Genomic DNA, 27,039 nt, shown 5'->3' with positions numbered 1-27,039 from the left:
CAAAGAATAGGGGCTAGATTACACAGTTATAGATCACAGGCATATTTAATAGGTCAGAGGGCCTTGAAAGATTAAAACATCGCTATCTGTAGAATAATGGCTTCTTCAGATAGCTATGCCAAGACATCATCATTAAGTAGAGTTTGTCAAGTCCTAAAACCTCAAAAAGCATTTGTGGAGTGCTGGATGGGGCTTTGAAATCCATCTCACATTCTTCTTTATTACGCCAACTTGCCCTTAAAGCTTAACGTATTACATCAAAGAGACACAAGGGAATTAACAAAACCTGACATGGCAGTTACAGATTACCATTCAATTACTACAGTGAGCATGTGTTTAGCCACCAGCTCTCTAGTGACAACTTGCACAAAAGAGAAAAGGGAGACAGCACACCAAACCACCTGCTCATCATTCTGACAGGACCTTCTGGAGTGCTTTTTAAAAAGATCTACATATATTTCCATGGTACAATGAAAATTAAAAAAACCATAAGCCTCAAAGCAACCTGTAGGCAAAGGTATCTGTATTCCCTTTCACAGGTACAGAGACTAGGAGTCCAATACGATCTGTTGTCATGAAGGACTGCTGGCCTGAACTGGCAGGCTGTCCATGTTGCTGCACTCGTGCAATCAGGCATCTATGATTGCTTATTCTGGAAATTCTGAATAAGAAGACAGGGAAAAAACAAACAGCAACAAAGAGCAACAGGCACACCACCACAGTGCAAAGAGAAGGCAGAACAGCTGAGGCACAAACTCAAATGGGTGAAAAAAGGTCCAATTTATCTTCCAAAATCTCAGTTGCCTTTTCTCAGGTCACTGACTTACACCACACATCATTGTTCCGGAACATAAGCGGTTTCTGGTGCTTTGAAGGGACACAGAAAGTACCTGGATTCCAGCCCTGTTTCATGCTCTCTTTCTGTATCCTGTCACTAAGTAGCTGAAGATGACTTCAATCATACCGCAGAACTGACTTCCTGCCTTGGATCAGTACAAAACATTTCATGATTAGGCTTTTGGAGCTTGGAAGATTCTCATCACTACCAACCTTACTGACTGGCACCTTTAAGTACTACTGTATAAAGATGCCTCAATTTATTTTACAGCAAAAGTTTCCACACTCGTGTGAACTGAACTCCAAGCAATCCACACTGCCAGTTCACTCACAAAACCAGGGAAAACTATTTCACATCCAAAGAGAACTGGAATCACAAGAACTGAGGGCAGAGAGAAAGAATCCAAGGTTGGGGGGAGACTGTTAAAAACAAAAATGATACCCAGAGCAGCAGTGCAGACTGCTCTGTTTAGAGATGCAAGAATATATATTTTTTAAATAGGGAGCCCATAGCCATGAAAATGCAACCAAAGACTCCAAAGTAGAGACACAGTCTACGACAGCAAGTATGTCATTTGTGGTTCTCTATTTTGGCAAAAAGACTTCACCTCAAAATGTATATTTAAGTCTTGTCCATAAGACTATTTCAAAAAGCAATGAATGTTCCAAATCCTACCTCTAGACACAGGTACTCATTTATCATACTTATATAGCAACTTAAGCTTCCTAAAGCATTTCACAATCACATGCTTGCAGTACCCTACAATTTCAAGCACTGCTAGCATGTCTTCCGTAATAATCCGAGCACAGGATATCACCCAGCAGTTACAAAAAGGAACCCGTGGTCAGGTCAAGGGAACAACCAGCCAGATAATGCCCAGTTTTTTAAAAGAGAAGCTAAGTAGCATTGTAGTATAGCTCAGAAATCATATGTTTGTTCCCGCAGTTGCACTGCTTGAGAGAGAGAGAGCAGATAAACAAATTCCCCAAATTATACACATTTTGGCTGAATTCAAACAGCACTGACAGCCTAATACTGTTAACAACTCTCCCATTCACTCAGGCAGCACAGAACTGTGTGATGAACCCAGAGGCCCCAAATCTGCTGGCGTTACCAGTGGGTATCAATACAGTGCTTTGAGCTGAAAATTTTTTCTCACTCCATGTCTTTCTGAAAAGCTGTTGCTACCCACACCAGCTACACTGAAAGATCATGAAGGCTGAGAAGTCAATCACCAAAAAGCCCATGCAACATTATTTGGGCAGGCATTATGATTCACTCCAACTCCCTCAGACTGCATTCAAGGGAGTCAGCCCCTGGGTCAGAGTGCCTTACCCACATTCTACATGTCTGCAGAGAAACAAAATCCTGCATACAAACTGATTCACTATACAGTTCTAAATACATCCCAGAACTGATTCAGCTCATGTACTGAATGATCCAGAAGAGAGGATTAACAAAAACATCATGTGATGAAATACTGTTACTGTTATTACCGTGCATATTCACCAGCAGAGTGAACAGAGTGTTTAAGGCCTTAATTTTGGCATTTCCCCATTTTCTGTTATCTGCCTTTGCAATCTCAATAGATCCACTGTAGCTGATCCACATATAAATGTGCAATCTATTTATGTATTACGTGTCTGTAAGATATTTGCTCTGCTCTGAGCTACCTTATGTGCCTAAGTTCAGAGCGCGTCAGGAAAACAGAAGTTAAGGGCAAAAGCTCCTTATACAGTAAGGGGAGAAAAATAAGCATCTCCAGGAGGAACTGATTTAATAGACGTTGGACAATGACCTAAAGTGAACATTGTGAAAACCTCCCTACAGCAGTCAGCTCTTCTAACTATTCTAAATATATGTATCTTCCACAAATAAGCCAAAGGTCTGCTTAATTCATACAGATATGTTTGACACAGAGAAAAGAAAGAAACAGATGGCCAGTGTTCATGCAGGTCTGGTTGTGCAGAACGGTACACAGCGTGTACATAATGAAGCAGTGTGTGAAAGGGAGATAAACAGGGATTCATCCAGAAAAAAAGGAAACAATGGATATCATACAAGAAGTTTATAATGGGCGATTGAGCCTGAGTCCTCAGTACTGAGTGATACTGGTCACACGTGTGGCCAAAGAAACCATGCTGACAAGAATAGCTGCAGTCAGTCTGCATTAGCCAGGAGCCAGTTTCAGAACATACGGCAAAACAAATGATTCAAGGCAATCTGCTCGTTCTGCTGCTTCCCCCAAATATTGCTGTAGTAACATCCTCTGCTTTTTGCCTTACCACATAATGTTACTATTTCAGAGCATGGAAAACACCTGCACGGATGACAGAGGCCTACGGAATTACTAGCACCATAAGCTGTTGTTGGGGAGATTCTCATACTCTTTGTATAGATCAGCTTGAAAAGTTTGCACATATCTTGCTCCTTGCTTGTGAGAAAGGAAGGCAAAGCTGGCAGGACTGTCTTTCTTGCTCATTTTCGTATCTCCCAGCTGTTCACAAAGTTAGGCAAAAAAGCATGCATTCTCCCAGTGCATCTCTGGATTCTATACCAGGCACCCCAAATCACAGCCAGCATCACTGTCGTTAGCTCTCAGAGCATCCTGACAAGGACATACTTGTTTTACCATTTAAACCCCAAAAGATCTGCTTTCAGACCTCTGATTTCCCAAGCTAAAAATCTCAGCATGCAATGGATGGTTTGGGCTTTTTGTAGTAAAAATATTTTCCTTATACAGATACGCCTCTAGAAATGAAAAAACAAGCACACTGGCACACAGTGTCATCTGAGACGTCAGTGTTGCCATCATTTGTCTAGGATAAGTCTTACCACATTTACCATTTTAAAAGCCACAGATTTCCTGCAGAACCAAGCTGGACTGACTATTAAAAAAACTCCAGTCCACTGACTTTTAAATGAATGTGTGCCTACCTGTTTAGGTTTGTTCTGTAAAGCCCAGGATTTAGAAACGAATCTAACAGTTCCTGGGGAACTTAATCAACTTAATTCAGATTGCTCTTTTTCATCAAGGTTCTTGTCCTGGTTCTTCCAGTTACCTGCTGAGCAATCTTGTCTCCCTTCTCTGTGCTCTTTCTTCTTTTTTATGTCTGCCTTTCTTATCCAGTCACTGCTTGGGTCACTGTACCCTCAACCCTTTGAAGCTCTAAACACACAGTTTGACATATTAGAAGTTGCCCCGCTAAAAAGTGTGACGCTTCTCAAGAGCACATTGATACACACAGTAGTACAACATATAAAATAAAAGACATAAATATTACAGCAGATCACCCTGTCTGGAACCATAATGGATACAACACAGCTATTACATGCAATTCATGTGTTTGAATACATTTGACACTGAAAAAACCTCTTTGAATCACCTGTAATATTTTGCTTGAAAGATGAAATTCCATGCAGGAGACACAATAAAATCACCAAGAGCTGATTACTTACCTGCTTCTATTACAACTACACACTACTCTTCATCTCCAGACACTTCCATTGCCAGCTCCTGATGCATTTGTTACCTAGAGATAAGTCAGAAGTTGCATCCTACAGGGCATACAGTACCATGTCACAGTGCAGCTCCAAATTTAAGTCTCCTTTGTTAGTGTGAAGTCGTACATAGCCCTTCTTCTTCACATACTGGTATCTTACAACATCATCTTCAATAGCAGCTGTAACAAAGCAAAAAAGCAGTACATAGATCTCTAGAATTTTATTCGTTGATCAGCAAACAAATTACTAGATTCTGCTGTCTGGCTTGTTCCTCCAGAGTACGCCAGGTCTTCAGGGACAGAACTTGGCAATTTATCTCTGATAGCCCCACATTAACCTCTTTGAACAAAACGCTTTGTACTACAGAAAGCCAACTCCTTGAGAGCCAACAATATAATATAGATATTGTATATCTATATTTCTAAATCACAGGAACATTCAATGTTATATACTATAATTTTCAAGTAATGTCTACCAATCACAAACATTACTTTCAAATGAAATAAATTCTTACTAAATTTGGAAGTTAAACAGGTTGTCATCAGCCAACCACAAACTGCTGACATACGAGGATCTCTACAGTTCTGAAAACAAATGAAGCCAAACTGCTGGAAACATTACCAGAAAGTCAAACCAAGGGATCAATCTAGAATATTTCCACTTCTATTGTGTTGAAACATCCAGTTAGTCAAACACTTTCAGTGCTCAAAGATTCACGTGTAAATCACTGTAATTCAGGAACAGAACCTAGTAACCACGTCACCTCAGTACTGCGTTCAATCTTTGTCCAGAACTTGTACATTTAAGAGCCAAAGGCCAGACATCTCTCCATACAGACACGCTAACTGCTCAGCTATTTAATCAATGTTCACATTTAGTAAGGCCTACAAATTTATACTGAAGCTAGAAAATGAAAATCTTCATATTATTGAAATGTACTTTTGGATAGAGTATAACTTTGAAAAGCAGTAAATCACAAGTCGTCATCAAACAAATTGCTGTTAATCTAACCCAACTAGGTTAGACCAAAAGGGTGGTAAAGATTTTCTTGCAATACAAAGACAGATTGCACTTCACAACTAACTTACGAAAGCAGATACCCCATTTTGTGGGTCCCAGGCATAAAAACACATCAAACTGAAATTAATGCTGTCAGTAACTGCCATTCAGAGATTAATTCATAATTGCTCCATTATTTCCAGAATGAGATCACTGGAAATACATATATATCTGCTTGAGGGATACATTTGCAAGGCATCATCACTGAACACTTAGCAACGCATTCCTTATCCCAGGGGAAGTGCATGTCCAAAGGAGCACACCTTAAAGCTGCAAGGTAAGCAAACAGCTCTAAGGACAGAGTTCTGGTACCTGCTTCATGGGTAGTTTCAGGTACCATCGCAGTGGAGGTGAAGGAGGCACTTACTGCTCCAGTAGAATAATGAGCCTGTTTGCAGAAGAAAAAGCAAGGGAAAAGACATTAGATCTTAGAATTTATCTATTTTAAACGCCATTTAAGTTCTGCATACTGTACAAGCAGTACAAACACAAAAAAAGCATTTACATCATACTTCTGAAGACAGACTTCCTGCTCTAGCTCCTATAGAAAGGGACACACACGTGATGCAGTGGTATTTCTCCATCTGTTCCCTATAACATTTCTCCTCCAGTTAAGGCTGCCCAGGCACTGAGCTGATGGGGTTTATTCCTTCCACAGTAATTTATTACATTATTACCCAAAGATTTTATTGTCAGAATTTACTTGTTTGTCCACAGGAGGAGATATGAAAGGAGTACTGCTGGCAAGACACCGGTAAAATTCTGCAACATTGCTGAGTGGAAGGAAAATCCAGTGAACCACAGAGACAAACCAACCCCTCACATCCATTGGCCCTTCCTGTCCCATGGCTCTGATTTAAGCTTCATAACTCTGTTGCAGAAAGGAAACGTGAGCATCACACACGGATGTTAGAGTAAATTAGAAAGACTAAGAAACAAAGAGGTACTTTCAGTGATGCTGGGGCAACGCTGAGAGAATATAGAACAATGCTCTGTCCATCAGGTTATGCTGCCTACTATGCAAGTTCATAATTAGCTCATTTACATGATGATCTGATTCTCCAAGCAGAGTTCATCATTATCTCTTACCCCTTTTTTTCTTCTCTAAATCTTTAACTTTTCTATAATGCTATGACACTCTAAAAATGGGACACATATGATACATCATATATATTCATTAAGAAGCTACCTCCAAGCCTCCTCATATAAGGCCATATGCTGCATTACTACTCTTTTTTGTCTAAGTATAGTCAAAGCATGAAGACACAGACATCCCAGAATTATAAAAGGAAAGAAAAATACTCTGCCTGGCTGGAGGAAATCTACATGCAGATGAACGTTCCTTTGGATAACCATGAACATACAGCAACATGCACCTGGAAGAACTTCCTTTAAATATTCCACAGAAAATCCTGCATTACAGTGGAAAAAATGGGGAAGCAACTAAAGTTGATTTATGTATTTGCCCACACCAGAAATGACTCACTTGTACTGCCCTTAAGGTGTGTTCCTTCTGCCAGTAACTGCAGGAAGCAATGATAAACAAATTCAAAGCAGGAGATTGCAAACTGGGAAAAAAAGATTTTCCCAGCACATATGTCATGACCACATAAGAAAGATTCCTCCTCCTTGCTCTATTTCTAAAGTGTTTAGGTTCATTCATAATGAGGCAACAAAGAAATTCACTGACACACACAATATATTCCCATGGAATCTCAGTATGATTTTCATATTCTCAACTATGATAAACTTCCATGTAACTGAAAACACAAGGGATGGTATCTGTTTATCCTGCAATATTCTTTCTTCAAGAACTATACTGGTGCCAAAGTACAAATTGCATCAACTTACAGCATTCAGCTTATCCACTTTCTTCTTTTCAGGAGCCTTCATAGTGGCTGCTAGAATCTCATCACCTTTGAATTCCTTATAAAGCTCCAGCAAAGTCTCTCGGGTCTCTGTATTTGTATTTTTCAAGTAATAAGATGGATCCAATTTTGCTTTTTCTTCATCTAGATAAGACAAAGTTAAATTCCAAATTAAATTAAAATACATTCCAAATTAAAAGAAAAACTCTGTTGTTGTCATTCAGCTTACTACATTCCTTGTTACACCAATATGTTCCAGATATTTCTACTTCTTTAAAAAAGCGTAGTGACTACATCTATTCCTGCAGAAGCAATAACAAGTAGCAATGCGTAACACTAAAGACAAGGTAACCTGAAATATGACACAATTAATGCTGATATGACTGTGTATAAGAAGAATCAACGTCAAATCAATCGCTGCAGAAATCTCTTTGAAACCACTAGAAATGATCCAAGTTCACGCAGGTCTCATCAAGTTACTTCTACAGGACGATAAAGACAACGGCCTGCTGGGTACAGCATCAAACCCTGCCCCTTGGCCACTGAACGACCAGGTCTGCAATGCAAAACTCCCAGATCAGATCTTTACTGTGGCACCAGGAGGAGGAAGCTGATGGGGTAGACTGGAGAATTTCTTTTTTTTAAAGCAAGTTTTATTCATGTTGGGACGCCTTCTATTCGCTGAAAATTAAATATTCCATCCTTCAGATATTACCCTCTAAAAATAAGGAGGTAATAGAGAAAGATGCTTGCTTGAAGAGTTAGCATTAAGGAGCTGAGCACAGTGAAGACTCAGAAAAACACACCATGCTCAGAATCAGCAAACAGACCTCAGCAGAAACAGTTCTAGTGGAAACCCCACGGACACAGGAGAGACTTTTCCCTCCAGTTATGTGATATTAGCAGATGTATCAGTAAGCATTTACCTACCAAAGAATCACAAAATAACAAATAAATAAATAAATAAAATTGCAAAGCAAATTCCTCAGCTGCAATATCCACAAAGAACAAAAGAGGATATTTTATTTTTTAACGAAATAATTTTAGGAGTATTTTAGAAAACCATATCAATCTCAGTTCGGAAGGTATCCACTGCCATCCCGACAGAAGGACGAACAGCACACCGTCAGCGCAGTTCCACGCACGAAAGCGCCCAGCACACCGCAGGTGGGAGCAACCTGTGACAGGACGCAGGCCTGCTGCTCTTAGCTCTGGTACGAGGCTACTGGCGAATTATTTTTCTTTCTCTTTTCAATTCTCTCTCCCACATTCTCTTAAAGGACATGGAAAACTTTCTGTGTCTGCACAGCACTCAGAGACACTTCACGATTTCCATACAAACCACACCTTTGTTTCAAAATTTATCAACATTTTTGATGTGAAAGGGCCAGTTCCAAATTCGGGCTGCTGTTTTCTCAGCCTACCTTCAATTCAGCCTTACCTGGATCAACCACTTTTATGTTGTTCTTAACATGAAAGAAGTTAGAGACATTGAATTTATCCAGGTTTGTTGGATCCTGAAAATAAAGATTAAGAAAAATATCAGAGAGCTCCACAGGCACCCATTTCATGCAACAGATCAGCCGGAAGGGCAGACACCCCTGCAACAAACTAACATGAAAAGACAATAAATATCACACTCCCCAGATCAGATTGATTGAAAAAAATACACAATTTCTTAAATTAATCCAACCCAGTAGGTAACAATCAGCCTGCTTCGTAGGCTCCTTGGGGAGCCTGGAATTCAGTCCCCAGCGTAGTAGCACACACATTTTGCCCACAGAAGTTGCTAACAGACAACATAAGCAGAGCCTACCTTACACAAGGCAGAAGGGTTGAGCAGCTGCAGCCCCATCCACTTATCCCATGGTTTCGTTTAACACCTAAGCACATCACATCAGCTCTCTCCCCCATTTGTAACACTGTGCTTGATTTACATGTGTTCTGTGAACCTTTGTAATGTGTTTCAGAAACACAAACTTCAAAGCAAGTTTCTGCAGTCAGAACTGTGCTGGTTTTCATAGTGAAATCTGTGCTTACAGAATGACTCCAAACATATATAAAATACTAAAAATGGCAATGTGAAGTGGCCTTGTGAAAACTGTTCAAAGACCACTCAAGAAAAAAAGCAAAAATAAACAGTCCATAATTGTAAGTCTTTATACCATCTCTCGTCAAGTGTCAGCATGACTCCGACCTTCTCTTAGAGAGAAGGACCAGGAATGCCCCCAGTAATCTGGGGTACCCTATACTGTTACTAAACAGTCCTTAGCCTCCCTCCTACAGCCATCTTAGGGTTTTCTCTTCAAGCTCCTCTACAACAAAGAAAGTCAAAGCATCAGCCCAGGACAGTCCAGGAATTTCTGGAAATTCCATCTTTCAGAAGGTAATTTAAAATCCATAATACCTTAATATACTACAGTTGTACGTTCAGAACAACACTGCAACTTGCTAAGCACAGGCTCACAGCATTGACACAAACAGCATTATCCCAAATAAATTTAACAGAACCTCTCAATCCGGCTCTGTTGTTAAGAAATTCCAACAATTCCATTTTTGCTAAATGTAATGGTAAATATCAACAGAGTTGGTAGCTCCATCCCTTGCTAAATAATCCAGCTATGCCTTCCATTTATAAAATCAAGCTATGCCAGTCTGCACCCTAACGATGCCCTCCTGGCTTTCTTGTGCTCCCTTCAGCAGTCACACAGTCATTTTCTACTGCCTGCTGCCCGCCCTGCTAAACCACCTCTGACAGATTTTCATCTGAAATGGACAGACAAAAAAATACATATCTTATCTTTAACGTATTGCATTAGAAGCTGATCATCCTTAAATGAACCTCGTGAGGAACAGAAGCCAGGGCTGCCCTTCGGTGCCCATCGCAGCACTCAGCTGAGCTCAGTGGTGGGGCTGTGAGCGCCGATGGGCTGCGGGGTCCCACTGTGCTGCAGGGGTTTGGAGCAGGCAGCCTTTACAGCTCCCTTCCCAGCTCTAACGATTCTATGATTCTATGGTTCTTTATCCATTCTTGCATCCTCTGACTCCTGCGCTCACGTATATTTTTTGTTTTGTGTGAGTAAAAATGCGATCACCCTCACATCCATTTATTTCCATGTGTATACAGAGATAATTCCAGCCTTGCACTCCAACAGTCAGTGCGATACATGGAGAAACCCAGACAAAGGGCTCAGCATGCTTCCAGAAGACACAGCTTGCCTGCTCCCTCCCAGACATTCTTCACTTATCACAAGCTGCAGCTTTTCCTGACAGGAATCACTGCCTTGCATATCAATGTGCCACCACGAGGAATGAGGTAAGGAGGACAGCTTACCCTTTCCAGGAAAGGAGGAAAATAATCTGCATATTAATATGAATGCAGACAAATGGATTTATAGCAATCCACATTTCTGCCATTGGTGGCAAAGCTGAAGGGCAAGACTGAATCCAAAACAGACTTCTCACGAGGTACAGATGGGAGGGGGAGAGGTCAGGAGACAGAAGGGAAGACGAAGCAGATAGCTTCACTGCGTTCTTCTAAATAAAGCTTCTAGATTTACTGATTTGTACATTGTTCAAAAGCAACCAGCAGCACACTGTAATTATTGCTGCCTTAAGAAACCCAGTGCATTGTGCTCAGGGTAGCATGACTCAGATTAGCTCAAACTGTTCTGCAGCCACAATTCATTCAGATGTTCACCAGCTTAACTAGCCTAATTGCTGGCACAGAGCAACTCCACAAACTCCACTGTTTGTTCTCTGCCTCCATGCACAGCACTGGCTGGGGCATTAACCCACAGACAGCTCACCCACTGCAGTACCAGGGCTGCTGGAGTGCACCCACAGCTGTGACAGCCAGCACAGCCCCACTCCCCAGCATGGAACGAGGGCCCCATGCTGTGTTCTGCACTACGTTCGGCTGGGCTGCCCCGATGAAAGGTTTGATGTGTAGTGTTTTCTTTTGGGACTCCACTCATCAGGAGTCTCACCATGCACTGTGAGGCAGAAAATCCACGTCTACTCCAAAACCAGGAACTGAGAGCTGCACAAAGACCAGAGCTGAGCTGAACCGAGACAAGGAGATCAGCCTACTTACATCCCAGTGTGTTCAGAAGTATGTACTCCAACTGCCACGGCAGCAGTCTTGGGGTCTCTTATTGAGGCTATGAACTGTGAACTGAAGTTCAGCACTTTACTAACACAGATGCAGGCTTCAAAGGGTTGCCAACTATAATGCTCATTTGATGTTTTCCTGAAAGCTGAGCTCTGAAAACAACAAATCTCAAGTTTTATTCCTCTTTCTTTTGAATCCTACCCTTTTTCTGCTTCACCTGTTTAGGGAAACAGCTTAAAGCCCATCAGTGTGAAGCACCATCCACATGGCCTTCCGAAGCACTGCTGAAGCAGCACTGCCCCACGATGCCGACTGCTCAGACGCCCAGTGCCCCTCTGACAGTTCAGCTGCGCACAACATTACCCGGTTATCTCCAGGAACATTACCTTCAAATGACAAAATTTAGAAGCCCAGAACCCACATTACCTTCCTTGACAAAGCACAGTTCCAAGCACGTTAAACTTCATGGGAGCTTTCAACATGTTTTAATGAAACGGTATGAATGCTTTCCAAACAATTCCCAGGCGTCATTTAAGTTCTGAAAATCGTATTTATGGATAAGGGCATTCACCCCACACTGGCAGCCTCTCAATGGCCACAAGAAGCCTTGGATGGGAAGATGGGTCAACTCGAGGGCTGTGTGTGGACTGGAGAATGATGGCAGAATGACAGCATTAGCTTCCCTCTCCAGATGGGGCCATACTTGCCCTCCTATCCACTAAGTTGAGAACACGCAGTTTGCACAGGACAGTCTGCTGTGCCACAATCCTCTCAGCCACTCTGCTAGTGCATTTATGCAAGATCTGCCCTCAAAGAGCCCTCAGCCATAACTGAGAGAAAGGCTGCTCTGCCCTTCTGCTACACCAAGAGCAAAGGAGAAAAGAGATGAGGGAGTATCAGTGAACTCTGTGCAGCTCAGCTGCCTCCAGGTTAGTTGGTTAATTCTGCTTCCTGCCACAAACGCCAATGGTGTTTAACAGCTTGGCAAGAACTACATCTTGACCACGGCTGCTTAGGTTGTACAGAAACTGTAAAATTGACACAAAAAATAGCAATACCTCACATGAAAGAGATACAGACCTGAACAGTTGAGAGAAAAAAAATATCAGAAATACTGATACTAAAGAGAGAACTTGAGGAAACAGTAACACCTGCACTGTAGAAAAATGGAAATTTGAGTGCAGTTTGTGGCAAGATCACACCACTAAGAAAAGGCAAATACAGCTTGGAGGTAAAGAGCTGCAGTCTAAAATAAAACAGCAATGCTGTGACTGACAGAGTACAGGAAGGGGTTCAAGCACCACGTGTTCTGACATCGTCAGCAAGATACAAAACCAGAACAGGTGCCATCTTTTCCCTGAATAACTACATCAAAGTTTATGTCAATGCCATGTTTGGTAATTATCTCACACACAAGGACATGGTATTATACTTTACATCCTGCCCTGAGTGGCTGGAAAACATTGCACAGGTTGGTGAAAAGCTGCCCCAGGACCCCTGCATTTCAGCAGGGAGCAGGGCAGGTTGTGCCCGTGTCAGTGCAGGAAGCACCGCAGACTTGCTCACAATGAGAAGCGTGACAGAGACCCAGACAGTGCTATTAACCATTGAAGAAGTGCTGTTGTTGCTTTGGGCTTTTTTTAGTTCCAGATCCAAAATAAGTTGTCATTTTTAAAAAGTACACTAAAAAGCAAAAGGACACAAATAACTGTCACTAAAAATGAGGTGGTGCTCACCAAAAAAGGCAGCAGGGAAGGGCTGTGATTGCTGTTTGAACAGCGGCTAGCACTGAGAATGGAACAAAAAGAATTTTATGCAATTATCTCTCTCCTGAAAAGAGCAATTTTTTGTTTATAATTACATGCATTAGGAGACAGAGGTCAACTCTGAGGTCACACGCTGTTCTGCTAGCAGAACATCCCTAGCAGCTGTAGCTTTGCCCTTTCCATATCAATAAGGAAAAATGTGACGGCACAATCCGTGATCGTACATTACTCAGATTTTCACCCACCATCTATTGCACTCCCTAGCACAGGTACCTCACCTGCTTCCTGGGACATTCACAGTCAGACTCTGGAAACATTTTCTATTAATAAACAGAGCTATTACAGACAGTCCTATTCAGCTGTTGTTTGCAAAGCAAAGGATGCTTTTATAGCAACTTTCTTTATATTTATCTTTTGGACAAACAGTTGGGTCAGTGCTACCCACTCATTCCAACCCCAGTACCGTCAGACACCACAGCACTCAGCTAACAGAAGGCAATGGGAAAAGAAAACACTATAAATTTCAAGGAATTTAAAGGTTTTTTTTTTGTTTGTTTGTTTGTTTTAAGAGAAGCAGGATTTGGGACAGAGCTCTGGAGCTAAAGCACAACAGATTGCAGTCACAAACTCTGGCCAAGAACCAAAGCCACAGGTGGCAGAGCTTGGCAGGGCAAAGCCAACAAACTGCACACAGTGCTGACAGCAAGAGAATTTAGGGAGGAGACACTGGTTTGTCTTTTAACAATTCACATGAAGAAAATCACAACAGGATCTTACACCAAACACACAGCAATACTTGGAACAGCCAGGTCCATACCATTTCAGGCTGTGCTCTGCCCCCAGCTAATCAAGTTGGCTTTGGGTGGCATTTGAGTAGAATAAGAAGAATCTAGGTATGGCTGCAAGCTGTCATGCAGTATGTCCTTTGCATTCTTTGGGTTAAAAACATTTTACTTACAAAGCTTCTCTATTCATTTAGTGATACAGCACAAATAAGGATATACATAATGTTTCACTTTCTGAGAAAAAAAACAATAACACCACCTGTATTACAAGACACAAGCTTACCTGCAGTGTCACAATGTCTTGCCGGGTGAAGGGCTCATCTGTCAAGAGATCCTTGTAGCACTTTGGTTTTATGTTCAGCTGCTCAACTGCCTAACAGCCAGGTGAAAGATACAGGTGTTAAAAAATGAATTCTAATGCATAAACATTACAAGTAAATACACGATACCGCTCAAAAAGTGCAGGTGATAAAATAATTTTGCACTTCATTCTCAACTGGCAGCTGAAATGTTTTCATTGTATGCTTGAAAATGAAAAGCCATTTAATCCCTGTAAAAGTCATCAGGTTTTTCCTGTGTCTTTAAAAATAATAATAATTTTAACCAAATTCATCACAGAAGTACCACAAAAAACAAAATCTCTGAATTTTCTAGGAGAAGTATTTTACAGATGGTAGGAGACACAGAGCTGACATCTACCTGCTGTTAGCACAGGTCAGACAGCAGCTTGTGAAGCCAGTCCATCTCCTTGATCTTCATTTCCTTGGCCGTAAAACACAACAATGCCTACCTACCTTTCTGAAGTGTAAAACAACAAAATGCAAGACACAACATACCTCATAGGCAAACACATTTCCTGTTGTCTTGATGGCCACAATATGGGAGTTATTGGTGAATACAGTAAACAGCACCGGACAGTGGTATTTACCTGAGGCAAAGAGTGTGCATTTAGCATGGAGCCCTTACAACTCATAGGAAATAGCTAATTTCTGTTACTTCTGTGAAGGATATTCACATTTCTTTCTAACACAAATTGTAAATTCAGCGTACGTAACGGTGTTTTAACTGCTTTGATTCTTCAGCACCAAAGAGGAAAAAAAAAAGTGAAAAGTGACACCTCAGAGAATTATAAACCAGGCAATGGAAGTGCGGTTTTGCAATCTACTTTTCTAAGGACCCTTAGTCTCCCAACACAACTTTGTCCAACATGCATGGTATCAATGAAGTATCACATTATAACTGCTATTGTTGCAATTAAAGCTCTGCTGAGGGCATGGGCCTCCACCTTAACACACCCAGAACTCTACTTCTGGTGTCGTTCCCAGAAATTAAGTTGAGCTCACACCCAGTGAAAGCTCATAGCAACTGCTGGGCTTCTCAGAGAGGAGAGTGTTTTGCATTCAAATGTGGCAAGCAGAATGCCATTAAATCTGAGCACGTTGTTCGATAAGGAACGCAGCTTCTGCTCTCACCATGCTGTGAATTTCCCGGAGGGTCAGCATAAATATTAAGCATGTCAATAACAAGCACACTGATGGAAGCCAGCGTGTGAGGGAGAAGAAAACGTCGGGATGAGCTGCACAGAAGCAATTAGAGGAGGCTGTTAATACTTGATTATTTTGCTAGACCTGAGCGTTTGGGTGAGATTCTGAAATAGGTTGGGTCTGTTTGGTTCTTTTTGTCCTAATTACCATCTGAAAATCAAAACCAGCAGGGAGGCTGGAACAGAGATTGCTCACAGCACCTGCAGGGACAGGAAGGGAAGCACCTGCGGAGTATTCGCCGATTAACGGATCAGCCAGAGGAGGCACTGATCTCCAACGTGGAGAAGCAAGCAGCTGAGGACTAGTTCTGTTGATGTCACTAGGTTGAAAATGAAAGATATACTGAGGAGAAAGTTCAAAAAGGACTTTCTAGCAGAGGCAGCGAGGTACGGCCCAGCTGATGGGTGCACAAACACACCAATGAAATGGGAGGCCTTGCTCTAGCTGCGTGCAAAAAGAACAAACCACCACGATGCCCATCCTAGCAAAAGCACAGAGCCTGAGGTGGCACTGAAAGAAGGAACTCCACTAAGGAGGGATCATGAAGTGGAAGGGACTGCTATACCTGAAGACATAGCAAGGATTCTACATGTAAAGATTTAAATAAAGGTTTAACTGAGGGACAAGAAACATAACATTTTAGTCTCCCTATTTCACTGCTTTTTCCCTCAATTTGTTAATGATACAGCATTCACCTTTGTATGGGAAAGAACTCAAGGAGTGCATGGCTGCTGTCATTCCACCCCAGCATTATGAACTGCACTTCTTCAAGCAAAGTACACAACGTCTTTCAAGAAAGTTTCACAATGTCTTTCAAGAACCTTGGCTACAGTTACTACTGATCATTTTTAACCCCCTGCCCTTGGGACAGAGGGAACACACAACACAGAGGAAATCCATCAGGCAGGGAACAGACCTTGTGATCTATGGACCCTTGTAGGATAAGGAAACAGACACTCCAGAATTTTATTCCCACCTAATCTTTGCCAGTCTCCTTTCGAAGAGGTCATTATCTGTCTTGCAAAAGAGAAATTCATCTCCACTTTTCTGCTTTGTTCCAAGAATCCTCACTCTGATGGCAGATTTTATACCTTTAATCCTGCAGAAATACAGCTGGAGGCTGCTTTCTCATGTGCCTCTAGTGGCAAAATCCCTCATGTTCATTTGAAACCAATTCTTTTTGTAAACAAAAAGTTGCTCAAAACCAAGAGAACCGCAAATAATGGCATATGTAAGTTGGGAAAAAGAAAAAGAGAAAATACAGAAAGAGCCATTTCTGAAAATTTCCTTAAAGTAAAAGTTCCCTTACTCCAGGGGTAGCTGTATTACAAAGGAATTGCTGAATAATTCACAGCTCCCCTGAATAGAGAATAACAGGGGCCTTAAGGGAACACACTGATTACAGCAAGCAGTTATTCTTCTAAAAAAAACCATTAAACCAAGACAGAACACAAGCTATGTCATCTCACCATGAGTGAGACAAACTCGGATTTATTAAAGCATTCATTAAGAAAGAAGCAAGCCAACAAGAACAGAAAGTTAGTGTACTTACCTTCACTGTTCTTAGCAAAATTCAGCTTTATAAGGGATTTGGCATCTAGTTTCTAAAGGAAATGAAGCACGAGGAAAATTAATGACAACAGAATCTAAACATGGAAATAACAGAAATGGTAACATCAGTGTCAGTATTTCAATAGAGCATCATATATTAACACTATGTTGCAAGTTGTCTGGATCAAAAAAAACCCTGGGAATGCAGGTTACAGCCTCAAGAACAAGGCTCACAGCACATGGGAACGGGGACACGGCCAACTTATTTATGGCACTGTAGTCTGACACAGCACGGGGCTGGGCAAAGCCAGCGGGCCAGAGAGGTGACACGGCCCTGCCCTAGCACCAACCGACCAGGGACACGAGAAGCAGAGGCAACCAGTGCTGCTGCCCATCAGAAGCAATGGTTTGGAAGGGACCTCTGAAGAGGGTCACACGGCAGTGTGCTACTTCGGCAATCAGGTTCACTGCCTGTCCTAAGATAACTGTAATTTGCCTTTGCCTCACCCCTTCAGGGGCGATGTGCCCCCAGCAGGGCAGCACCCAGCAGGGCAGCACCCCATCCAGAGCTGGCCCTGCCAGCCTGCACTCTGAGCCAGCACCTCAGTGGGAAAAAAACCCTCTGATTGTATCAGCTATCAGAAACGGTTTTGCTGCCAAATGGACTGTTAAAAGCACACAAAGCACAGGGCCTTTCTGAAGAAACAATCAGCTCTCCCAAAGCAGGCACCTGAGCAGCTCAGTGAGATTTTCATAACGCAGCCAGCTTTTATAAACAGACTTGAGCAGAGATCTGCCAGCTGTGGAGCTGGCTCTGCCAGTTCAGTCCTGATGGCAAACGGCGATAACCACATCAGAGAAACCCTGGCAGTGGGAATTTCTACTTCTGGTTCAGGCAGCACACACCATGGCAGCTGGGCTCATCTGCTTGCAGGAAGGCACTTCTCCAAGCGGTTCTGTCCACTGGTAATCTTAATATTTGGTAATGGGCTGCCAGACAGGTAACCATCTCTCTAATGTATCAGCCAGAAGTGCAGTTAAGAGCTAATAGAAACCAGATGGAAGAAGGAAGAGCGAAGCCAGGTTGGGTGACACTGTTTTTCTTAAAACACACCTCCAACAAAATGAAAGCATCGTCTGCATGCTGCTAGGTTACAAAGAAAGGGCAAAGGCAACAGCAAGTCTGAAATGACTAACTGAATGCAAAACCTTATTTATTTACTCATTGATCTTTTTACTAGAACAAAACTGCCAGAGAAGCAGAGGGGGACAGCAGAGCCACCACAAGAACATATGAACTTAAACAACTTCATAACAAAGCAGCATCCATCTGCTGCAGGGCAGCCCAGGAATTATGTTACCAAAAAACTTCTTAAAACTTCCAGAAATACCTCTGGAAACACCGATCGTTTAAAGAAAGGCCTTTATATTATCTCCCCTGCTCACTGGATCAGATCATCATTAAACAAAAATGAAAACAGTTTCCTAAGAAGCAGCATAACGTGGTTGAAGATTCAGGTTTATAGGTTGACAGAAATTTAGTAGAAAAGAGAGACTGTACTCCTGAACAGATCTTAAAGGCAGCAAAAGCTGTAATGCTCTGCTTCACCTGCCAAAGTATGAAGTCTGTCAGAAGTGCAGCAAGCCCTTACTAGATACCCAGGGGAACTGCATGGTATTTTGGGTCACATCTTTCCATGCTATACAAAAGGTTCATTCTCAGCAGCAGTTACTCGTGGTGCCTCAGCTGCTCGTGCTGGCATCTGCTCCTCACCAAGACCAGCCCGTACAAGTCAGCAGTAAATTAAGAAACAACGCAGCAGCGATGTTCGTGTAAGATGTGAGGCACACGTTCTGCCCGGAGCCGCTCCCAGACGAGAGCTGTGTGAGGAGGCGCTGCGCAGACACGAGGGCGATGGCTGCGCTGTGCCAGCCCTGCCTCCCAGCAGCCCCACATCTCGGGGGGCTCCTGCTGTGCCACCTGCTGTGCAAAGCGGGCTGAGAGCTGCCCACGAGGAAACGCGTGGGAATTGCAGGAAGTCCAGCCCAGAGACACAGAGAGAAGCCGATGGGCACATCTAACGCATGGAATGACAGGAGGGGGAGTTAGGCTTTTGTCAAAGGAAATCTCTGGAGGGCCAGGATGGCAAAGCCAGGCTCTGATCCGCTACAAAGGACGGCCCTGCCTGGCCTACAAAGGCTGCTCGGTGCTGGGACCCAACTGTGGCGTCACACAGCTGCAGGCGGTGTGCCCGGAGCAGAGCACAGCCTGCACACTGTGCTTCCAGCAGGGCTGGCATGGAAAACCCATGCTGATCTGCACAGAAACAGAGATACGTCTATGAAACACGTTGCACAGCATACCATGAAAGAACATGATACAAAGAGGGCATATTTTATGCCCTCTGCCCCAACCCACGTTCTTCATTTCATTTGAAAACACGGTTATCTCGCACGTGGGTGAATCTGCCATTACTTATTCTCTATCAAAAAAAGGCAAAGCTTTCTAAGCACCGCCAGTTTGTTGCCATGACAATGTCCAGTATGCCACAAGCAGGCACCAGCCTTCCAGAGACAGAGCAGTGAGTGAGCCCTCACATGAGTTAAAGTGCTCATTGCCATGAATTTCTTACTAGCAATAAAACACAAAGAAGCTCAAATATTGAACGTACAGCTCAAGTTCAAAACTGTTTCTGACCTGAGCTCCCCCCACACACTTATCACCCAGTTTCAGTCAACTTCCAGTGAGGAAAGGAAAAAGCAATGTTAACAAAAACCACTTGATTTAATTGAAATTCTAAATTCATAACGAAGATGAAAAGCCACAAGCACACATCTCTCCCTCTAAGCAGGGATCAAAGCTGTATATCCATGGCTAAAAGCATCTGAAGCAAGAACAGGGGAGAGCAGGCGTGCTTAATGGCATGTGGTACCAGATGCTCCACAGCAAGGAAGGGCCCAAAGCAGCCCCCAGCAAAGGCAGCCGATTCTCTCCTCACTGCCTCCTCTTGCAGGTGACTTTCAGCCACCAGGAGCCCCAGCACCCCATCTGTTGCTGACCCCAAAGGGCGCTGCCTTTGTTGGTGGCCACACAGAGGTCGTTAGGAGCGCAGGTTAACGAGGCGCAGCAGCAGCGTGCAGACGGGGCTCGGTGGCTGTTTCAAACCCAATCATCCTTTGTCATCACCGCGTCTCTCGTGAAGACACGGCCTACAATCCTTGTGCTCCAGTTACACTCCCTGAATCCATCGGTCTGAGGCAGCACGTTCGTTTTGTTAATGAGGCTGTGACCCGTTGGATACAGACTGCGACACAAAGCCAACGGACACAAAGCCAACGGACACATCGGACTCTCCAACCACACGAGGGCAGCTGGCGACACGCAGCGAGAGCTGACTCCTGTAAATGTGCGCAGGAGAGGGTTCTCATCCCGCCCAAACAAGCAGAGTTACCCCAAATACAGGAGAGAGCCAAACCCAACTGTAATACTGAACTACAGCATTGCCCACCAAGCACCAAATCTAACTTAACACTGGCAGATGAATTTTGCACTAAATTCTTTGGAGTCTACACTTGTTATTCATTGCGCACAACCTCCAATTTCAGGAAGCCCTCACACCATTTTTCATGCTATTATTCTTCAAGAAATACCACAATGTTATTTGAATGCTAGAATATTATTTGAATAACTCCATGTATACCGTCGCTTATTTTAGATGCTGTAAATGAACTTAATGATAACAAAAGGCATTGGAAATCCTCAGCAAGTCTACACAGCATGGGAATGCAATGGGAAAGAGCAGGGCTAGTTTAATAAGATACGTTTCAGTCATGCAAGTCAGTGTTTCATGGGAAAATTAGGACGAGAGGCCAAAAAAAGGCAGAACGGCCTCCTGATTCAAGCTATGGTTTCTACGTTCAGCTCAACAGCATCAACATGAGATGTGTGTCATATGAACAACTACTGAGTGTGTGTGGCTTCCAGCCCCCTACTGAACTGGTATGAAAATGGCACAAAAGGTTCCAAAATGTTTTATTACCCACCTCCTTTGTATTTCCACATTTAAATCTTACTTAAACTGACACCATATGGTCCCCAAAACCTTGTCCACACAATCATAAAGGTATGCTTGCTAACACGCACAGCTTGCAGATAGCAATAGTATTGCTGTACCAAAGAGCACATTAACATGAATTACCATGAGAAAAAGACATGCAGTTCCATACGTAAGACTAAACCCTCAATCTTAATGCGCTCAGAAGCCTATCAGTCCAGAGATCCAGAGATGCAAGGATCTGAAAAATAAACTCACCTTTCAAGATGGATAAAGGCCAGCCATTAGCAATGCTGCAGGCACTACTGCAAAGCACAGCTATGGTTTTGGAAGAGGAATGACCAACTATCCCCACGTTTACCAATAAGAAAGGAGAAAGTTTTGGAAAACGCAGCAAAAAAAGCAGTCCTTTTTCTGGTTATCAGCCTCAGTGTCACCCTGGGCCCTCCTGTTTTGTATGACCATTTCCAGTTACAACACACCAATTCCCAACTGCTCCTCTGGGCAAGAATCACACCAAGATGTGCTTCTATCCCAAGGCCTTGAAAATTCATGGTCACAAGTCAAAATGCGAGCTCATTCAAACTGCTGACAAACAGCTGATGATCCCTGCAAACAAGGCGGCACAGCTCTGCACAGCACAGAACAGCACTGCACTGCTCTGCACAGCACAGAACAGCACAGCATTGCACTGCACAGCTCTGCACAGCACAGAACAGCACAGCATTGCACTGCTCTGCACAGCACAGAACAGCACTGCACTGCACTGCTCTGCACAGCACAGAACAGCACTGCACTGCACAGCACTGCACAGCAGCTGCACTCAGGGCGCCCTGACAGAGCTGCGTGGGGCAGCTGTTCCTACTCACAGATATCAATGGGCCTCTGAAACCCAGTGAGAAAGTGAAGATCCTCACGTTCTGACAGCACCCTCACATCTCAGCACAAGCTCAGGAAACGTTTTCTGTCTTAAACCAACATCAGTAATAAATCAAAGTGTTACCATGTGAATTTCAGGAAGACACCAGACAGCACTCCCATCGCTTCAGCGGCAGTCACTCTGTGTGATTATGATTACCACGTTCAAAGAAGATAAATTATAATTGAAGAGGTGCAGAAGATGACTGCGACCATATGAAGTACAAAGAACTTAAAGGCAAGAACACCTGACAGGAAAGGACAAGTCTCAGCAAGGCAACGTCAAGGAAGCATTACATTCCACTGCCCTGGGTACACAACTGTAAACACAAAGAGGGAAAAGCGGAGTTCTGGCATAAATAAAAACCAGAGTTAGCTGGTCAGACCCAGAAGCGACAGAAGACCTCTCAGATGAAAAGCCATCAAAAGGATCCCTCACCAGGAAAGCAAACAGCAGGTCAAGGCAGAGCATGCTGCCTGCAGAGCAGATGCCAGGAAGCAGGAGACCTCAGACAGCCCTCCAGGATTGCACTGCTGATGGTTGCACCCTGAGCTCCACAACATGACAGCGTCTGAACCACTGCAACAAAGCCTGCCTTGGTTTTACTGCTGTAAGCTTTGTTCTCTGCTCCTTAATAAGCTGGTACTCACTAAGCTGTATTCCCACTCCAGATGGAAACTTTTACAGATAAATGAGAAAAAATGCTTCTTTTCTTCATTTCAAACATATGTGAAAAAATGAGGAAAGTTTACGTAAATTGAAAAAAAAAGGAAAGAAGGCAACTGGTGTTTGCACCCATGCAGTGGGGATACGACTGAGATGCATCAGAAAAACTAAGAAACAGACTTTGAATTTTGCAGCTGAAGAGCTAAAAAGCTACAATTCCCCTTTTTGTATCCATTGCACCACAACCAAATGAGACCTGGAGTCACTGCTCCAACGACCACTCATTTCCAAATCCCCAATAAGGCAACGTAGGACACTACTTTGATCTCAGGAGCTGTGCTCAGACTCTGAGAGGAAAAAAACAACCAAATGTATGGAAGGGTCACACGCCATTCACCTGAAGTTTGCTGAGTCGTGACAAATATCTCACCCAGCCAGATAATCTCCCTCTCAGTTCAGCACTGACCATGGAATCCTGCCTTAGGGGCAGCCTGCTCTCTAGCACCATGCAGTACTTTCTTCCCAGCGTTGTCCAAAGAACCAAAACACCCAGAAGGGGCACCACTCTGCTATGGGAAAAACCTTTTCAAGAAGAGAAGAGCTGAAGGCAGCTGAAGGCAGATCTGAGTGGTGCTGCAGTACACCACGCTCTAACAGCCATCACAGCCCTCAGACCACGATGCTGCGGGCAGGTGGAGCTGTGCTCTGCAAACGCAGCATACAGAACTCTGCCAACAGCAGCAATGTTTCCCTGACAGCTCCAGGAGCCACACCAGCAAAAGGTCACCTGCAGACCACAGATCCTCTGCACAGATATCCATCATCTGCTGCTCATTAACTAGAAACACACCTGGAATAACACGGCTAAAACCACAACCTACAGTAAATTAGCACATCTACCATGCGAGCCAGAGCTTAAAGCCACAACGGCACTGATTCAGCCCATAGGGGTCATGTGAAACCTGAACTCACACATGCTCAGCTCAGGCTGCAGTGCCTCCCAGCCCCGCCAGCACCGCCCAATGCCTGCCCACAGGGCGCCCTGCTCAGCACCCTGCCCACAAACACACGGCCGTCCCAGCAGCAGGCTCTGTAAGCAGATACTGGCACACAGCGCTGAACTGCAGAGCCAGGTGGGAATTTCAGCTGTGCTTTAACACCGCACCCTTCAATCCGGGCTGACATATTTCTTATTCTCCAATATAATGCGGCTTCTCTATTCGTAATACTGTAAAACAAGAACATATTCTCAAGCCCTCTTCCTCACTGTTCATTTCTGAAGCGAAGAAACAATAACCAGCGCTATCTGCCTCTGTATCTGTGCTTTCAAAACATGTACATGGTAGAAACACTTCCAGATTAAGGAAGTTAATGCTCCACTTTCCACATCCTTTTGGGCAGGATTTCCCGTGGTTAGACAGCCAAAGGCTTTCTGAGCGCAGTGAGAAGTGTTGATTTTCAAACTGGGACTGACACAATTGGTGGTAATGGCAGCCTCCTCCTTCATCTGCTCAAAAGCCTCTGCCACCCCAAGACCGGCAGCGCATCTTCATGAGATTGACTGAGACTGAAAATACTTTTTTATGCCCTCACAATAAAGTTCAGTAACACCAGCTGCCAACACTTGGGAGAACAAGTAGCTACAAATGTTTAAAAAACATACCAGAGAATGACTTTTCCAAAGCTATAAAATAACAGGCTTAGCTGCAATATTTTATTTTCAGGGTATAAAATCATTGGCTTTGAGAGTGGCTGTAAACGTTCAGGCAAACATCACGTTACCAACCCCCTCCCCAAATGATTTAAGAAAACAGCAGTGCCTGCATTCAGACACAAGCAGTGGACGCTCACTACGTGCTGCCAGGGCAGCTCAGCCAGGCTCTGCACACGAGGTGGCACCTGGCCGGCCCCCACTCTGCCCCACACCATCATAAACCCACCCTACCAAGCTCATCTCTAGGCTTCTCATCCACGGGCACGAGCTAAGCCCAAGCTAAATTACTTTGCCTGAATACTGTTATAGTCTCCTTGCATCCATCGGCTGGGAACACCTTTAATCAAACACAGGATGTTTCAAAGGAAATCACAGCCGAACCATAAACCAGCCCCAAATCCCGTGCCACGGCTGCCGCCTCGTGGTCAGGAAAGTAACTGCGCTCGCTCAAGGAAAGGATCTCGGTAAACCAGCAACAACGTCTGTTTAAAACCTACATCTTCAAAAAGAACTCACTCTCTTTTAACGTATCAGAAGACAAAATGATTTCAACAGTCCATTACTTCATATCTGTCTAGTCCTCTAGAGCTTCACACAGAAAGCAATCCCTTCAAAGTTACCATTTACATAGAAAAAGAGGAGGGGGGACAACACTACAGCACTGGCCATAGTGTGAGATCTGGTCAGTTAACTGTCATGGCAGAGGGAGAGAAGCTGTCTGAGACATATTGTCAAGATAATTCCAGCAATGCTGCAGATTAAACTACAACTCATCTGCACTAATATTCAGCTGGGAAAGTCTTTGCAAGTCTCAGCATAGATGAAGAGATGAGCCAGGCAGCACCCTGCCCGCATGGACCAGAATTTGCTTATAACAGGGCAGCAGAAAAGCTCATCTTGTAAGCCTGCACTTTCATTTTAGCAAACCTGATGCCAAAAATTTCATATTTTCACTACCGTTCGACTTCATTTACTTTCACTGAAGCACTTTTTTTCCACGTGTTAAACAGGAAACTGAACGTACAGAAAGTCAACATATCAGTGAATATAACCATCACTTACTTCTCCTGTGATTGGATTGGTTCCATACTTTTTTATCCAAGGAACAATGCTTCTGAAAATAGAAGGGAGAAAATTATGAGATAAGCACCACTAGAAACCTCTATTATTTTAAACAGGCACAGTAAATTTCTGCCAACTTGCTTGGATCAAAGGATGGTTACACAGCAAAACAACAAGAGCTAAGAACAGCCAGGAACTTACAGTATGTCAAAGACCATCCCATCTGGTGTACAAACTGGGTATTCAAATGGCTGCAGAGACAAACTAGGAAAAAAAAAGACACTTTTTTTAAGCAAAATCAGCTGGAAATCATGATGACAACAGAAGTTAACAACATTTTGCTGATTGCTGCATGCTAAAGAAAGCCCAACACCAATGAAAACACAGCAGTCACCAACACCCACTGCCTGCTTCTATGTAAGTTCCATTAAAAACAAAGTTTCTGAACGGCTTTCGCAGCTGAGCACCCACAGCCACAGGGCAGATGCTGCGACGCTCCCTAAGCACAGCAGGTTCCATCAGCACTTCAAGAAGTCAAGTCAGCAGAAAACAATAGTATAACTGTCCCTTCAATCTATCTAATGGCAGCCTCAGCTTGCTGGATAGCCACCCAGTCACGTTCTGACCAGGAAAAAAGAGATCCACGTTCTGATGGCACAGACGTGTGAGATGGGCACGCAGGCAATAACCGCTCTACTTTATCACACGCGCACTCCTTCAGCCACGGGATGCGGTCCCAGCAGATGTAGGAGGCGCAGTCATCATTTCAGTCCTCATCTGCACGTTTCTCACCGCAGTGCCGTCAGGGCAGGCGCGGCCCGATGGAGCTCCTGGGGGCCCTGAGCTCAGCGCAACCATTGGGCCCAAACGTCGGTTATTTAACAACGATAACGTGCCGCCTTACCTGCAGTGATCAAACGATATCCGCCTGAAATTAGCTCGGGGATGGTCTGTTCGTGAGAGAGAAAACACGGCGTTAACGTGCAGTTCCGGGATCTGCCCGTGCCGACACGGACACGCAGACGGACACGGACAGACACACGGACGGACAGACACACGGACGGACGGACACACGGACGGACAGACACACGGACGGACGGACGGACGGACGGACACACCCCCGCGGGGCACTCACCCGCCTTCTTGCCGCCGTAGAACTGCGTGTACTCGGCACACGTGATGTACCTGCGGGCACAGCGCTGTCAGCACGCCGATCGCGCGGTCCCGCCGCCCCCCGCCCCGCCCCGGCGCTCGGCCCCCGCCCCGCTCACATTTTGTCCTTCTGGTGCTGCCGTTTCCCCATGGCCGCGTCCCGCCGTCCCGAAGCAGCTCGAGGTCCCCCGGCGGCGCCGCTCCTTCCGCCCTGTGCGGCTCCAAACGGCTCCGCAGGAAACGCGGGCGGCGCGCGGCGTTCCGGGGCGGCACCGAGCGCGGAGCAAAGCGAGCGGGAAATTCAGGCCGCGTCCGACGCGGGCGGCTCTCGTAGCGCTTCGGGGACGGACTTCGGGTTTAAGACTTAGCGAGGAGGGCTTGTCTTCCGCTAGCTAGCCGCCTTCGAAGCGGAACGCTGAGGCGCCGTTAAACGGCGTTACCG

General features: G+C 44.2%; 1 protein-coding gene across 1 annotated transcript in view; it reads right to left on the bottom strand.

The window, feature by feature from the left end:
* Positions 1-26,811, bottom strand: part of PPIL2 (peptidylprolyl isomerase like 2) — a 56,288-nt gene extending 29,477 nt beyond the window's left edge. The window contains exons 1-12 of the mRNA XM_042828639.1: positions 26,717-26,811; positions 26,581-26,630; positions 26,350-26,395; positions 25,647-25,709; positions 25,446-25,497; positions 17,031-17,082; positions 14,771-14,862; positions 14,218-14,307; positions 8,711-8,786; positions 7,253-7,413; positions 5,714-5,789; positions 4,415-4,521 (exon numbers count right to left, since the gene is read on the bottom strand). Coding sequence (XP_042684573.1) covers positions 4,415-4,521; positions 5,714-5,789; positions 7,253-7,413; positions 8,711-8,786; positions 14,218-14,307; positions 14,771-14,862; positions 17,031-17,082; positions 25,446-25,497; positions 25,647-25,709; positions 26,350-26,395; positions 26,581-26,630; positions 26,717-26,748 — 897 coding nt within the window. The 5' untranslated portion in view covers positions 26,749-26,811. The remainder of the gene's footprint in view (positions 1-4,414; positions 4,522-5,713; positions 5,790-7,252; positions 7,414-8,710; positions 8,787-14,217; positions 14,308-14,770; positions 14,863-17,030; positions 17,083-25,445; positions 25,498-25,646; positions 25,710-26,349; positions 26,396-26,580; positions 26,631-26,716) is intronic.
* Between the last annotated feature and the right edge of the window lie 228 nt (positions 26,812-27,039).

The sequence above is a fragment of the Centrocercus urophasianus genome, unplaced genomic scaffold (assembly GCF_019232065.1).
Source record: "Centrocercus urophasianus isolate 14NV4802_14NV808 unplaced genomic scaffold, USGS_Curo_1.0 seq_30, whole genome shotgun sequence".
Lineage (NCBI taxonomy): Eukaryota > Metazoa > Chordata > Aves > Galliformes > Phasianidae > Centrocercus > Centrocercus urophasianus.
The sequence above is the reverse complement of the archived record's forward strand: the minus strand, read 5'-3'. Positions and strand labels throughout refer to the sequence as shown.